Genomic DNA, 16,010 nt, shown 5'->3' on the forward strand with positions numbered 1-16,010 from the left:
TTGGTAAACTGAAGCTTGTGATTTTCTATAATTTTTGCTGTTACTGTTTCCTGTCTTCCTCTAACTCCATCCCACAAGACTTGGCCTTTTACTTCTGTAAGAATTGGTCTGAGCAAAGGCTGAGGACAGCAGAATGATTCCAAGGTTGCCTTTTGTATTTTGATACAAATAAAGTAAGAAACAAATGAAGTAAAAACCAAAGAGGTGAGAGCAGTGGGAGCTGATGCTGAAGTAGCACTTGCCATGTTTGTCAGGGACGAGCAGACTGTCCAGCAGAGATGTGGGTTCATCGCTTCTAAATTCCTCAACTTTTTTGTCCTCCAATGTGCCCCCTCTTCATAATGCACACTAAAGTTATGAGGGTGGGACAGGGGATTTTGGCTGAACCTCAAAAGTCTGAATTTGTCTTTTCTTCAAGTTCTGCTAGGGTGTAATGAATTAACTCTTTTCCCAGCTCAACTCTCTCACCCTCTGCAATTGTCAGGTCATCTTACTCCATGGAAATTACTGCTGCTGTGCTGCTTGCTCAGTGTGCTAGGGACTCTGGCCCGAGCCCTTGTTCATCCTTCTTGCCAGTCTTTGTGCATCCAGTCTCCAAGTGCTGTGCAAAAGTGATTGTATGGGCAGCTTCAGTCTGGAGCATTAAAACTGGGGTGATGTTAGAAGGACCTTTTACTGGCCCTTGCCAGTGCACTAATGAATGTGAAGTGCTAAGCGGATTGCTTTGAATGACTAGCACTGACACTGCCAAAACAGCCAAGTGCAAGCTCCTTTGAGTAGTCTGAGCATGAGACCTGAACTGCAAAGGACAAAAAAGCACTTCAAGGAATCAGCATTTTTCAGGTTGGCAGGGACTTCAGAAGGCCTTCAGTGCAGTGGCCATCTCAAAGCCAGTTGAGCTGTGAGGTCAGCCCAAGGCATTCAAAGCTTTACCATGGAAAAATAGAAATATCCAGAAAATATGTACAAATATATGTCCAGAAAATCTCCAAAGTACCCAGCCCTTTTGGGCAGCCTGCTCCAATGCTTGATTGTCCTCGTGATGGAAAAGGTTCTCCTCGTGTTCAGTCAGAAGGTTTCATTTCACTTTGTAACCCTGTTCCCTCTCTGTGAGGAACATGCCATCGTTGTCTTGAAAACTTCCTCATGTTCATGGGATTCATTTGTTCAAGGGGATTGTTTCCCATTGTTTGCTCATGAATGACTACTTGTGTTTTGTTTAATTTTAGATAAATCCAGGACAGATCTGGAACAAGTACCTAAGGTATGGCTTCTGTGCACTCAGAGCTGTTGTAAGGCTTCCTCACGTGAAGTGTTAAATATATGCATGTAGAAATTTTGTCCTTGCTGATGACTTGGATTGATTCTCAAGAGGATCTGTAGTGCTCAGAATTTAAAAAAACTATGGATGATTTGCTTTGTCTTTTTTTTTCTTCTTCTTTCCATGGTCTCAATTTTTCTCTTAAAGTATAATACAAATACCATTATTATTTTCATCTTTAAATAAATGAAGTTCAGACCTCAGAGCTGAGCAAAATTGGCCGTCCTAGGAGGAAGGGAAGACTGGAGAGTTTGAGAAACGCTTGAACATTACCTAGTGTACAACTTAGCATTAGGTTTAACTTCTTGAATCCTTGATCAGGGCTCTCTTGCATATAAGCACGCAGTGTACATGATGTGGGTTTTTTTGTCAGGTTGACAAAAGACACAACTCCAGATTCCATTTTAGTGTGAATAATTTTTTTCTAGGTACACTAAAAAGTCAGAGTGTTAATATGGGTCAGCATCTCTGTGCCAGTCGTGCAGGCTGCGACTTGAGTAGCTGTCACTGCAGTGTTTAAAGTCCAGGAAACAAGAATGCTTGAGTGTGGTGTGATGCTGTAGTCTGTGTTGAACCCTTGAAAATTACACTTCATAAATAAAAGGAAAAGGGTTCTACTGCCTGCCTGTAAGCTCAAGGTTTTGTCAAGTATAAATGTTATCAGAGTGAATTCAGATTGATAGTTCACCCGGAGGTGTAGTTAATGTTACACCTTACTGCCTCTTCTTGTGCTGAGCATGTTTGCTGCATCCTGATAAAGGAGAGCAGCTTGAGGCTCTGCTCCCTCCCAGACAACACTAGCTGCATCCTGACAGCTGGCTGGATCATCAGCCTGGTAGAAGCTGTGGCCCCAGGAATGAGCAGATCAGCAGCAGGATGCCCTCGTTAGTGAAGAAGCTTTGCTCAGATTCTTGAGAGGGCCCACCTGCACTTCAGTGCTGCCTACGTTCGCACATTCAGGGTGTTTAGGTCATCTCAGGTGATTGAATGAATACACATGTAATTTTGGACTATGGCTTCCACTTTCTGGAAGATAAGACTTTGTCAGATCACACAAGCTTTCAAAGTGTAAAGTACTTTGGTTGTAAGGTCTGGAATGAATTTGTTCACCTGGATAAATGAAAATCTGGATTTTGAAATCAACAAATAAGGTCTCTGTTAGCTTAATGAGACAGGAAATGTGTTTAACTGGGGCAAGAAATGTAGGGGTGAGTGAGGCACATTTATTTCTTTTGTTTTTCTGTTTCAGATTTTTATGAAACCAGATTTTGCCTTGGAAGATTCCTTAACATTTAATGCCGTTTTACCATGGTCTCATTTTAGTACCGCTGGTGGAAAAGGAAATCGTGATGCAGCTTCCTCCAAGTTACTTCAAGAAAAGGTACAACTTTGACACAAGTTGTGGTTATCCATCAGTGCTGGTGGATACTACGAAGGAACTCCATGCTGCTGTTGTGTAGTGTTTGTTGAGACATTGTTGTGGGCTTTGCTGTCTCTCATTTTACATCAGGCTGCAGGTTGTTAGTAAATCATGCAGGAAACATGCTACTGAAAGAGAACTTCTTTCCCTGCTCAATAAATCTGTCAAATCTGGAAAAAAAGAATCTGTATGTGATGTAACAACTGGCTCTTCATGACAGCTGTAACTTACTGAAACAGGTATATATTGAGAACTTCTGAGGTGTGGAGTAGTTTTCTTAGGGAGGAAGAGCAGTTCCATGAGGAGGAAAAGCTGGATTGCACAGGTTGTACAGTGTGTAAGACTGTTACTTTCCAACATCTCAGGAAAATTTCAGATTCAAGGCAGTGTGCTTTCTATGCTAAAAGCAATACTAAATCCTACTGGGTTTGTATTTTAAGAGATTCCTCTTTTGTTGTCATCTGCACTGGTCTGTTTTTGCATTTCACAAAGGAGAATGTGAAAGCAGAGCTGTTTCTTTCATATTGGAAACAGAATTCTCTTCTTGGTAGTTTTTTTCTTTTTTTGTTAGTTATGTAGTCATACTATAGAAAATCTCATTATGAGTCGTCTTTACAGTACAAATACTCATAAAATGCTTTTAGAAAATCTGAGTAATTTTAGAGTCTGGGGTACATTAAGAAAAAAATAACATGAGATCGTCTGGAAACTGTTTCCAAATTTCTGGGTATTAGTCTTCCTGCTGTCCTGCCAAGTCAGGAGGGTGGGACAGGCTCTGCTGGAGGCTAACTGAAAGGTTCATTATTAGGTTGTCCTCCGTGCCCAAAGTTAGAGGAAGGCTTCTTTGGAGTTTTTTGAGGCAGTTGCTGTCTGAAGATGAGAAAGCAATGTCTGGCGTATACTGTGGACTTCTTGAAGTGTGCCTGGCAGCAGCAGGATGGACACTCAGAAAGTACTTGTGTTGAAGCAGACCCAGAGCCCTCACTGATGCAGAGGAGTGAAAACTCTGCTTCATGTGACTGAAATGAGCCCAAATTTTTTGTTTTACTTTTTAAAGGCTCTGAACTACCTGAGGTTTACACTTACCACGTGTGAACATGCACCCTGCTGCCATAATTGTCCCTTGCTCCAGGCACCATTTTCCAACAGGATTTTGAAAATCTTGCCTTAAGCAGATCTGCTTACAGGCTTTTGGACTGCTGTTGATCTACTTCAGTAATTTCCCTATGATGTTTTTTTCCTTCCTTACCTCCTCCCATGTGTTGCCCTACATTGGGACTGTAAACTCTTTGAGGCAGGTACTGTTTGCTCTGTTTGTTCTACCTTGTTGAGCATAGTGAAGGGACCTGAGGTATCTGGTTGGTACAATCACATAAATAGTTGTTTGTAATAGCCCTTTCTCTGATCTCTATGTGAGAGTCTGTCTTGGCTTTCCCTGTGGCTAGGTGTGTCACAGTGGTTGGTGGAGGATGTTTCCGATTAAATTAGATGTGAACAAGAAAGGTGGGTTTGCATATTGTATAGATAGATCCCTAGTGTCTCCGCAGAAAGCAGTATGAAAGTAACTCCAAGAAGGAAACACTATCCAGCTGATTTCCTTTCCATCTCTGGTTGGCCTTTTGGAATTCAGCAGGAGGTTTGAATGCTTGGCACCTCTGAGAAACCAGGTCATCTGAGTACTAACATTCAGATAAGCATCCTAAAGCCTCAGTCCTTGGAGTTTGCATATTCAGCATAAGTCAGACCACAGAGCTTTTGCAGTCAAAGAATCAGGCCAACGCAGTGGTCTGGTAACTGTTGGACATAGAGAATCTGAATTTCAGGTTCTGAACATGTAGGTGTACTCTGTCTCTGGGAATCCCACAGTGCCAGCACACAGGAAATAGGCTTAGTACTAATTCCAGCTGGTTGGCAAAAGTACAGCTGCAGCCAGAGATGCCCTGGAGGTTTCTCTACAAAGAAGGCACTACAGCTTTTTAAATAAGCAGGGCCATTCCAGTGGGGTGTCATCAAGTATAGTGGCTGCACCTTTAGCCGCTGAAGTGACCCAAATTTCATAGACTATTTGCATGTATATACTGTTGCTTGCAAGCCAGCATCCAGAGCTGTCTCCTGGTTATTGTCCATATTCTGTGGCCAGTGTGCAACCACATGGTAAAAAACTTCGGGTATTTTAGATTTATTTGCTTTTCTAACTTTTTATTTTCAAGCACGAAAGGCATCAAATCAGCCTTCCCACAGTGATTTTGAGTTAATTTTAAAAGAAATTATTAAACCACAATGACAAAGGGATTTAATTTTTATTAGCAAAATTTCCTCTTGATACAATAAGACAAATACCCTGAAAGTGTATTTACATGGTGATAAAGCTTCCAGATGATAAAAATAATGTTGGTTTTTCCTCTTCCCAGCTGAGCCATTATCTGGACATCGTGGAAGTCAATATTGCTCATCAGATTTCTCTCCGCTCAGAAGCATTTTTTCATGCAATGACCTCTCAGCATGAGTTGCAGGACTACCTCAGGAAAACCTCCCAGGCTGTAAAATTGCTTAGAGAGAAGATCTCTAAAATTGATAAAGTAATGTGTGAAGGATCACTTCGAGTTTTAAGACTGTCGCTCACCAGAAATAACTGTATAAAAGCATACAATAAACTGAAGTTAATGGCTACTGTACACCAAACACAGCCCACAGTACAGTTGCTGCTCTCCACTTCGGAGTATGTTGGAGCTTTGGACTTAATAGCAACAACACAAGAGGTGTTACAGCAAGAGCTTCAAGGTATTCACAGTTTCCGGTAGGTAACCATGTAGGAAGTACATAAAATGCAAGCAGAGCTGGAATGCGTTGAGCACATTATGTTGGGTGAAGGGATTTGTTCTACCTGTGTTCATTCATTCTTAGAGGACCTAATGCAGAAGGTATAAAATATAAGTGTGGCATAAGCAGTGTGTGACTAATGCCTTTGCCAGAGATGGGGTTTTTTTGGAGTGGGATGAACTTGGACATCTAAATACTTTATCCTCTGTTCTGGTTTACAGATGTTTTAGGGGTGCAGAGATGAGAGCCAAGCTGTGGCTGGACTTTCATCTTGCATGGCTTGTAGCTCACAGCTGAGAGGTGTTTTCCACGTGGGGGTCTGCAATCCTCCTGCAGGCAGCACCCCAGGGATGGGTTCTTGCTGCACAGCTCCACTCTGGGCCCGTGTCTTTAGTGACTGACCCGGTCTTGAGTTGTTAAAGGAACATGCAAGAGTATTAATACAGTAGAATCCTTTTAGATGATGTAAAATAAGCCATCATAAGATACAGATGCAAAGCTGCCAGTGTGGCATGGTGCTGGCAAAAGTAGTGTGTGGTTAAACCAGCTCCAAGGCTTGCATCAGCCAGCTGAGGAGCTCTGTGGTAAGTTTTCTAAGCTGATGCTAGGTGAGGGGTGGTTTGTTTAGAGATTCTGTGGTTCCTGCAGCCCAGTGGTCCACAGCTTGCATAATGACAGCATGGTTGTTGCTCAGTAACTGTAACATGAATGTTCAGAATTTGATATAGTTACTGTTCTTGTCCATCTGTTATGTCAACTTCCTAACACCCCTTCTAGCTAGTTTGGAAAAACACTCAAATTTTATGTAGGAAAGATCTCAGGAAAAAATACTAAAAATAGTATAAAAAAGGAAAAAAAATGTAAGCGAGCTAATAAATTACTGAGATGAAGTTGCTCTAAGTGTTTTTATTAAAAAACCTAGAAACAGACCATTTAAAAAGTGTAGCTTGTCTCTCTTCAGACACCTCAGTGCAGTTTGTCCTCTCTACTGTTGCAGTTATCAACCACTTGATTCTGGTGCATAGCCCTTGACTGAGTCACCTTTGTATTGACCTTGGTGACAGTCTGAGCAGTTCTGCAGCCCTGTGACAGCATCGTTCAGAATCAGCTGTGTTTTGCAACTGGGTAACCTGTGTGATCTGTCAGCAGAGAGTGCAATTCTCTTGACATTGGGTTGATACACACAATGTCCCAAAGATGTGCCATTGTTTCAAAATTACCCTCAGGTGTGGAACATACTTGCAGGTAGATAGTCATCTTGTCTGTAAAGAATAATTTATATGAGTAAAGCTTAGCTGCTTTTGGTAGTTACAGACAGTGACGTGATTGGGAAATGTCCCCTCTGCTTTGGACAGTAAAGGCTCACAAAGGTGAGTTAAGGGCTACCTGAGTCATGAACCCCACCAGAAATGCAAGTGCAGTTGAGAAGCCCAGCACAGTTTTCAAGTCTCACAATGGCCTGTGTATATAGCTTGTGTGAAGAAATAATGTGCAATGGAAAGATGGAAGTCATGATAAAACTTCTCAGTAGAATGTTGTGTTTCTAAAAAAAAGTTTTAAAAAATATAAATTGATGGCAAGCACATACACTTTAGCTTTTCCCAAGAAATACAAAAGGGGTCTTGCTTTATTCTGAGCAGGAATGATGCAGTTGTCAAGTGAGTTAAATACCAGGTTTATTTTAAGAAGAGATGAACTTCTAAAGCAGTAACTAATTTTATAAATAATTACTTTTTTTTTTTTTTACTAAATACCTGATGAAAAAAAAACCCAACAACTTGTTGTTTCTGCAAGCCATGGCAGCTTGTAGAATTTGGTGTTTTATATTGAGTCGTGTCAGAATCATTCAATATAAAGCAGTAAGAAAACTACTCAGATCATCAATTAATTTTTCCCTCATCATACTCTATGCAGAGAAAAATGTAGTTTGTTTCTAGTTGTAGCAAAAAATTGAAAAAACCAGTAAAGGTGGTGTGAAGTAATTCATTGGTGTCTTTAATCTACGTTAATGTCAATAATGATATGTGTCAGTTGTAACTGCTTGCTTCTACTGTAGGATAGAATTAAAGTTTCAGAGCTCTAACCTTTTCAAGTTCACCCTTTTAATTTTACATAAAAAAGCTAATGTGTTAACTAACTTACAGATCTGTGAAAACACTTTCTGTGTTGTTTTCACAGTCCTTACTGGGGTGATGGAGATACAGTGATCTTGTTTGTGGGGGATTTTTTGGTTTGGTTTGGTTTTTTCTGGTTTGGTGTTTGGTTTTTTTGGGTTTTTTTTTTTTGCAGAGGTATGCTGGAAAACCACACTTTCATGGTATTTTATACAGTAAAACACAGATACATGGAAAAACAGTTCTCATTTGTGTATTTTAACAGAAGTTTTACCCTGCGCTCATCATTTTACATGATAGGGTTGTCATACTCAGGATTTGTTGAAGGGATCTGATGTGTGAGTGGTACCTGTTAAGAGATAATTACCAAGGTGTTTCACTGGAGTGTGAATTAAGGTTTGACTTGTTCCTGCATGTTCAGGTTGGATTTTTGTGGCTGCTAGGGACTAAAACCTTTTGGGCGTAGTGGTGAGGGCAGATGCTGGGAGCTGTTGTTGGATGTTCCCATAGCTGGGATTTGAGAGGACAGGTGTGTTCCAGTGCAGTTCAGCACAGGTACAGAAATAATGTACCAAGGAGCCATCTTCATGCTTACCTCAGTAAGAGCCTTTGTGTTGTGGCTCTTAGTCCTACCGTCACATTTGCAACTCCAGTTATTACATTGCAAATAATAATCTTTAGGGTGTTTTCCTGTTGTATTTGTTCTGAAATGCCCGTGAAGCAACAGGCTTGGATTTTCTACAGGTTATTTTTGCTTAAATTAGATATTTGAAATATGCCTGCTTTGTCCATTTCGATGAGTTATTGAACAACAGTTATCCCTGGTCATCTTGAAAGTAAAATAAATTAATTAGTCTGCTCAACTCAGATCTAGCAAGATTCATTGACTTCAGCTCAGCTCTGGCCATGTGGATTTCTGCAAAGAGGAGTTACCAGGAGTCCACTAGCTATGACAGCAAAGGGTCCAGCTACACCAGCAGTGAATGAAAGCCATGTTCATCCTCCCCATTTTGTATCCAGGCTTATCTAAAATATCACAGCTCCTCTTAGTTCTCATTTGCAAAGTGTCTGTGTTTGTTTCTTTTTGGTAAAGAGAAAGCAGTCTGATTTTTACAGATATTTGTCCCCAGCTGTTAGTGGAAGTTGAAAACCCTGGGGTGTTTGACATCTCTGAAGTTCCCACTTTTAAGGAGTGGTTGACATTTCTGATGTGAGAAATTCCCTTGTGGTTCTGTATGACAACAGTGTGCAAAATATGGTTTAAAATCTGCAATACATGGGAAAAACATTTTTCATTTAGACTAGCATAAAAAATGGCAAATTTAGAAACTCTTCTGTGTTCTCTGAAAGCCATCCTGTCATGTAATGCTACTAATGCATCTCATGTGAATTTAATTTTGTGACCTCATCAAAAGCTCAAATGTTTGAATTAGAAGAACTTGTGGACTGATGATCTGAGGAACTCGACAAGCCAAAGAATACTGACAAGCACTGAGTATTCTTAGTTCTGGTTCACCTCATTGGGCAGAGAGGTACTTGGCACCTTCCAAAAAGAAAAAACAAAAAGCCGTACTTACAAATTTTATCCTACATCAGTATTCAAGTCCATATGTTTTGGTGCAAGGTGGCAGTGCCTCTGAAAAATGCATGATTTCAGCTGCTCTGAGGAGTGAAAGATTGGAGCCTCCCATTAAGCCAGCGTTGATTGCATGGAAATTTCCTGCTGGGTGGTTATTTTCTTCAACTGTGAACTAATGATTCGTTTTCAGGTTGATTATTTAGCTCATATCTCAATGGCTGTTTTTCTCAGGCATCTTGGCTCACAGCTTTGTGAACTGGAAAAGCTGATAGATAAAATGATGATTGCAGAGTTTTCAACTTATGCTCGCAATGATTTAAATAGACCCCTAGAAGATGATTGCCAAATTCTAGAAGAGGTATGTCTGTTACTGAAATAAACTGTCTCATGAATATGTTTGCATCTTTAACATACTTAATTAACACCAACTAATTCACTCAGGTCCCTAGTAGCAACACCGTAATTTCAGACTATTTATCTTCTCATCCACACCTCTCCCCGCCCCTTTATTTTTGTGCTTGATAAGATGAAATAATTCTAATTAAACTCAGGACTGCAATCCAGGCCCACTTTATTTTTTCAAAATAATCAGTTCTCTTTTCTCTGATTAAATGTATACTTCATGAACCTAAGCATGTAAGTGGAAAAGAACATGGTTTCTCATTGACTTGGTTGTAAAATTTCAGTTTTGCAATGTTTGTATTTGCATGTTGTTCTCATTCTGTCTCCCCATGCTTTTTTGAGTGCTTATACCAAGCATATGGTTGCCCTGAATGCATGCTTCATTCACAGTGTATATGTAGATACATATTCCTCGTTCCTCTGAAGATCATAAACATATGAAGATTAAGCTATTGTGGTTGCTTTCTAGCCCAGAAAAGATTTTTCTGCATTTTGGCTGTAGGGCTCTTCAGTAATTGCTAGAGCCTATGAACTGTTCAGCCTTGTTTAAGCCATTTCATGAGATGTAGTGGTTGGCAGTAGCACTGCAGTACTCCCATTTCTGCCCTGTGGTTTCTTGCACTCTGTGCTGCAGCATGCCAGCCTCTCACTTGGGCTGTGCTTAGCGTCAGTCTTGCTCAGGGTCAGGAAACTCAGTCATGGTTAGAACTATCCACAGGTTTAAGCACTTGTGAGTGAGCCCAATTGAGGAATTGGCAGGAAAGAGGGGTGGGAGAAAGACACTCAGCTGGTATTGCCACGGGGAACTTTTTTTGTATAGGCAAAGCTTGGCATTAGTCCGGAAGAACTGGATTGACCTAAATGCTGTTCATTGTGTGCTTGATACATGAACTTTCTTACTGCTGTGCAATTTCTTAACATTGTTTCTTGTCTTCACCTTGATATTTTTCATGTGTGTGGTTTTTTTTGTAGTTGTTTAATTTTTCTTTTTCTTGGTAGGAGAGACTTGTATCTCTAGTATTTGGACTTCTAAAACAAAGGAAGCTAAATTTTTATGAAATATATGGAGATGAAATGATTAATACTGCAAAGAATATAATTAAACAGGTAAGACAAATATTTCTAATGTATCTGACAAGCTTTCCTGTACCCCTTGCAAATAATTTTTTTAGTCATTAAGAACAGCTTTGATGAAGTTTTTTGGTGGCTGACGGTCTCTCAGAGCAGCTGAGCTTGCAGACACCTAAGGGCTCCCTGAAGCACAGAGGTCTTTACAGAGAAGACCTTTTGGAAGATGTAGGTAACATAAGCTCCCTGTTTTCTCTGTAAAATTGTTCTGAACTTTGATTTCTCTTAACACATGGCTCTCCCAAACAGTAGAGTTGTGTTGTAACACTGCGTTTCATTAAAAACCCACAACAAACACTCCAAAACCGCACTAAAAACCTCTTCCCCCCAACGCTCTGTAAAACAAAACCCTTGAGTTCTTGTTGTAAATACATGAAAAAGACTCAAAGAACTTGCCAGTTTAAACAAATGAATTCCCAGCAAATGGTACAGAAAATATTGCTTGCCTTAATGTTAGCACAGACCTAGTGCAGGCACATGATAAGAGGTTGGAAAATATACTTGCCTTTGTCTGAGAGAGCAAGGTGAAGTAATGCAGAAGGTAGAAGTGCTCACCTTTAAAAAAACCCTTAAATTAAGCCCCAAATCGTTTTCTGTGTTGGTGTGGTGGTTTGCCATTTAGGGCAGTGTATCTTTCAAGCTAAAAAGCTTTATTGCTAAAACCAAAAAGCTTTATTGATAAAACCAGCTAAAACCAATAATTGAACACAGTTCAGATTACTTCTTTGGGGGAAATACATTGGCTAATTTGGATAGTGACATGTTGGCTTTTGTTTGCTAACAGATTAGGTTGAATTTAAGTGTGTGTTTGGTACTTTCCGTTTTACTCCTCTTGTTTGTTTGCCTGCATATGTGAAGAATATTGTGTAAGAACACTTTTTTTTTCCCTAGAGATGGGTGATAATTTCAAGAGTTACGCTCTGATGTGTATCTCAAAGCCTGGGAGATAGGTGCTGGGTTGGGCATGTCCTGTCTCTTAGGACAGTCTGCAGTTCACAGCTGCATTGTGAACTGGGTTGGGAACCTAGTTTTTAAAAGTTTGCATTTTGTTTTTTTAATACTGTTATTTGAAGGTTTTTGTTTTAAGCCAGACTTGGCTGCTCCAATGCCTTTCACTTTGCAGCCCCATGGTTCTGTTGGTCTGGTTGTGCAGGATGGGGATAGGCCCATATTGCTAGTAAATTTAAAAAAAAAAAAAAAAAGGAATGAATGAATAACACCACAGTAAAGCTGTTCATTTCCCTGGCAGTCTCCACTGTTTTTTCACTTGCCTCTATCAGCAGTCATAAGGAGACTTTTTTTTCCCTTTTAAATTCTTTGTTTGGTCATATAATAGACAGGTAGCACTCCCTGTTTTTCTGCTCAGTCTCAAAATGCTTTTCCCATTCTGCTGGGAAATTTAAGTTGGATTTTTTAGGCTTCCCCTCTGCTTAATAGTAGACAGCGTTTAATCAAATTCCAGTGTACGTTTCTGTTGGTTAAGGAAAACAGGCAGGATTTGAGTATTTCTGTGTGGTTTGTGCAATGCTTTTGTATGTGGCCCATTGTCTCAGCTCTTAGGTTTACTTTTCCTTAATAAGGGAAACGGTTTTCTTGCCACACTTAAAGTGTGCTTCCTCTTCAAATGCATTGCTGGGCTGTTTTGGTCAGTGATTTTTAGTAGCTTTTTGTTGCCAGGTGGGTGTAAGAGCAGAGATTTGTTAGCACTGAGCACACTGCATAATTCAAGAACAAGGTTCTGTTCTTCAGAAGCTCTTGTGCTGACCACTATTATTCAAAACACAGGTAAAACCGAGGTAGCTTGAGATGCCAGCCCTCAGTCACCACTGGGATTGTACAAACTTGCTTAAAGGCAAGATGAGTTCACACTCTACTATTCATTCGTTCAGTTTATTGACTGGCTTTGGGAGAAAAGCCCTTTTTCAGTCTGAGCGGAGTTATTTGTGCCTTGGGCTTACAGGTAATGGGAAAAGAGATCAGTGGAATGGCAGTAAAACAGTAGATGTGTTTGGAATGAACATTGATTGTACTGGAGACCTGAAGAAACGCTTCTCCCTGCTAAAGAAGCTGGCCAGTTTTGTATGCACCAGTCGCTTTGGGGGGTTTCTTTTGGTTTGTTTTTAGAGAAACAAGTTGTTAAGTGATACAAGTATGTCTTTCTTTTCTCATTTTACTTTTCCTTATTTAACTTGAGGATTAAGATCTTCTTTTGTTTTGTTTTTTTTCTCCTTAAAATTTGACAGTGTGTGGTTAATACGGTTTCGCAGATAGAAGAAATAGATACAGAAGTGGTTGTTAAGTAAGTATGCAGCCAGTTTGGGTTTGTTTTGTTTTTTTTTTTTGTGGTGGGTGGGGATAGTATGTTTTTTAGCATAGATAAATTTACTGTTCTAATTTTTGCTTGAATTGCCCTATTGTTAAGGATTATGCTTCTCTTGCATCTTAAGACTCTGTTTTTGTCTGCCTCTGGGTGGGTATTGTGTTTTACTTCTCATTCAGATCCTAATGTTACCTTAAACTTACCTTTGAAATAAATACTAAAATTCTGTGAATCTCACTACATGAAGCGTATACCTCTTGAATATATATCCACTTGAAGGCATTCCCTGTTGCCATAATCTGGGACTTTGTATTAAAACATGTCATTAGTTTAAATTCCTCCCCCATAATCAAGAACAGGAGCTATCCAGAGAGGAGACCAGACAACTTCAGCCCTAGAAATGGTCCATCAGGAATCTCACCAAGCTCAGCAAAGGCAAATGCTAGAGCAGAGATGGAGTTGGAGCCAGGCTCCTCTCAGAGTTTACACAGAGCGCAATGGGCACAACGTGGAAGATGAGAAATGCCAGTTGAATTTTAGGGAGAATCTGTTCCCCATAGGGCTGGTCAAACACTGGAACAGAAGCCCAGAGAAGCTGTGGAATCCGTGTTCTGGGACATGGTCAGGCTTTGACTGTGCAGGGCCCAGAGCAGCCCAGTGTAGTTGGACCTGCCCTGAGCAGGGCTTGGCAAGGCAGCTCCAGAGGCCCCGGCTCCAGGGGCCCCTGCCAGCTCCTGTTTTTTCTGTGGCTTTATGATTCACTTGACTCAGCAAAGTGTTACCCCAAGATAATAAAAATAGTCCAGCTGATAAAGCAAAGCGAGTTGCAGAACCTGCATGGGTTTCATACTCAGGCTGGGTAACAACTGAGCACAGGGTCATTTTTAAACACTGGGTATTTGGTCACCATTCTCCAGTGTTTACTCTTCTGCTCTTGGGTCCTAACTCTGTATTAGAGGGTTTCGCTTTTGTTCTGTCAATGACTTTTCTGCCCTTTTGCCACAAACAGGTGACTTTCATGGCAGAAGTGGTCTCATTGCAATACCTTGCATATTAAGCCTTTAAATGGGCTCAATAACACAGCTTTGTAACACTTGGAAAGTATTTTCATGTAGTTTTTTTTGTGGTTTGTGAAAATGTTATTAACCCTCTCCCTTGTTGATAACACATACTTATCCCAGGGAAAAGAACATTATGCCCAGGAAAAAACTAAAGGCTAAATCTGAAGCGTTCATTTTCTTATAGTATGATTTAATTCTGTATCCCTCCTTCCCCACTCCACTTACATTGTGTTGATTATGACTGTTGTTTAGGTGGTGTCTGTTGTTTGCCAGCTAAAAGTCTACACTGTTTTCCTTATATTTGCAATTCCATTTAAAGCACATTTTTTCTCCTTTATGTGCCAGTAGGCATCATGGCCAGCAAACAGTTGCTGTTTGCTGAATACTGCTCTTTTTTTAGGCTTGCAGACCAGATGAGGATGATGAATTTTCCTCAGTGGTTTGATTTACTGAAGAATATTTTTTGTAAATTCACCATCTTCCTCAAGAGAATAAAGGTAAGACATTAATTTACGAAGAACTTCACATAGTTCAGGCATGAAAGGGGGAATGAAGTTGCTTTTCCATTTGAAGTTGTAAGATGTTGGTTTTGCTTGTAGAGTTCAAACTTCTGATTGAAAGAAGGAGATGTGAGTATCGGCATCCAGGTCAAAAATGATCAGTGCTAGCAAAGAGAGCAGTGGCAAAGAGAGAATACTTCTTGTTGCTCGATTACTTCTATTCTAAGCTGCTAGGGATTAGGACAGGACTTTTGCATGTGTTGGATTGTTCCAAATGAGGTTTCTTTCACCTATCTCAGAAACACCAGATACTGGTTGCCATCAGACAAATGGATCTGCCTCCAAATACTAATTACACAACAGAAAATAAAGCCAGAATTTAGTTTAATTCTGCGGGCAAAAGAAAATCTCCTTCTAGCATAAGCTTGTGGCACTGGGTATTGGGGTGTTTTTTGTAATAGAAGTTATATCTCATTTTAGGCAACGTTAAATACTATCCGTAGCGTGGTTTTCTTGGTTCTAGACAAGAACCAAAAAACCAGAGACCTGGAAGACACGTTACAGAAGAACTCTGCTAAGGAGAGCACGGTGGACACTGAGGTGGCCTACCTGACCCACGAGGGAATGTTCATCAGCGACGCCTTCGGCGACGGGGAGCTCCCAGCCGGAGCAGCTGACACGGCCTCCCAAAGGAACACCTCCCCCAACAGCGAGCCCTGCAGCAGTGACTCTGTCTCGGAGCCCGAGTGCACCACTGACTCCTCGTCCAGCAAGGAGCACACGTCCTCTTCCATTACTCCAGGAGGAGTAGAGATGATGTGAGTGAATACCCTGCCTGCCTCCACCTGGCAGTGTGGCCAGAACAAGGGGTGAGGTGCAGGCGGTTGTTTCTGGTCACAGAGTACAAAAATGACTTAGGAAGAATGTGCTTTTTAGGTAGGTGAAGTGTAGTGGCTCTCCCCCTAGAGACTGCCATCAGAGTGCACTGTTCCCAGCCTTTGTTTCATTCATTTGCCTTGCTTTCACCTGCATCTGTAGTGGTACAGGGACTGATTTATGTCACTTCTTCCAGAAAAGAGCCCCTTCTCCGTTAGTTTTTCTGGGGAGGCCACTTGTGTAGAGAGCAGGAAAGATGTGAGTCCGTGAAAGACAGTTTGTTTGTCATGCCTTTAACAGGCAGAAGCATTTCTGTTCCCTGTCCATGTTCCCTATGGTTATTTTTCCTAGGGTTTTATGTTTATTTGTTTGTCCGTTTTAAGCTGGCTTCATGAAATACACCTTGATAAATTCTAGAGAAAGATCTCCTGTTGGTCATCAACCATTTGACTTGCATAAATAAATAAAT

The 16,010-nt window shown here is 40.6% G+C and overlaps 1 protein-coding gene across 2 annotated transcripts in view; it reads left to right on the forward strand.

Moving 5' to 3' along the window:
- Positions 1-16,010, forward strand: part of VPS54 (VPS54 subunit of GARP complex) — a 46,960-nt gene that overhangs the window by 12,902 nt on the left and 18,048 nt on the right. Inside the window, exons 6-13 of one of the 2 annotated variants that reach the window (XM_082276859.1) lie at positions 1,230-1,264; positions 2,571-2,702; positions 5,153-5,538; positions 9,486-9,612; positions 10,656-10,763; positions 13,028-13,083; positions 14,566-14,662; positions 15,146-15,483. In XM_082276859.1, coding sequence (XP_082132985.1) covers positions 1,230-1,264; positions 2,571-2,702; positions 5,153-5,538; positions 9,486-9,612; positions 10,656-10,763; positions 13,028-13,083; positions 14,566-14,662; positions 15,146-15,483 — 1,279 coding nt within the window. The remainder of the gene's footprint in view (positions 1-1,229; positions 1,265-2,570; positions 2,703-5,152; positions 5,539-9,485; positions 9,613-10,655; positions 10,764-13,027; positions 13,084-14,565; positions 14,663-15,145; positions 15,484-16,010) is intronic. The other variant, XM_082276860.1, reaches the window with a different exon arrangement.

Source organism: Coloeus monedula (genome assembly GCF_965178545.1).
Source record: "Coloeus monedula genome assembly, chromosome: 2".
Lineage (NCBI taxonomy): Eukaryota > Metazoa > Chordata > Aves > Passeriformes > Corvidae > Coloeus > Coloeus monedula.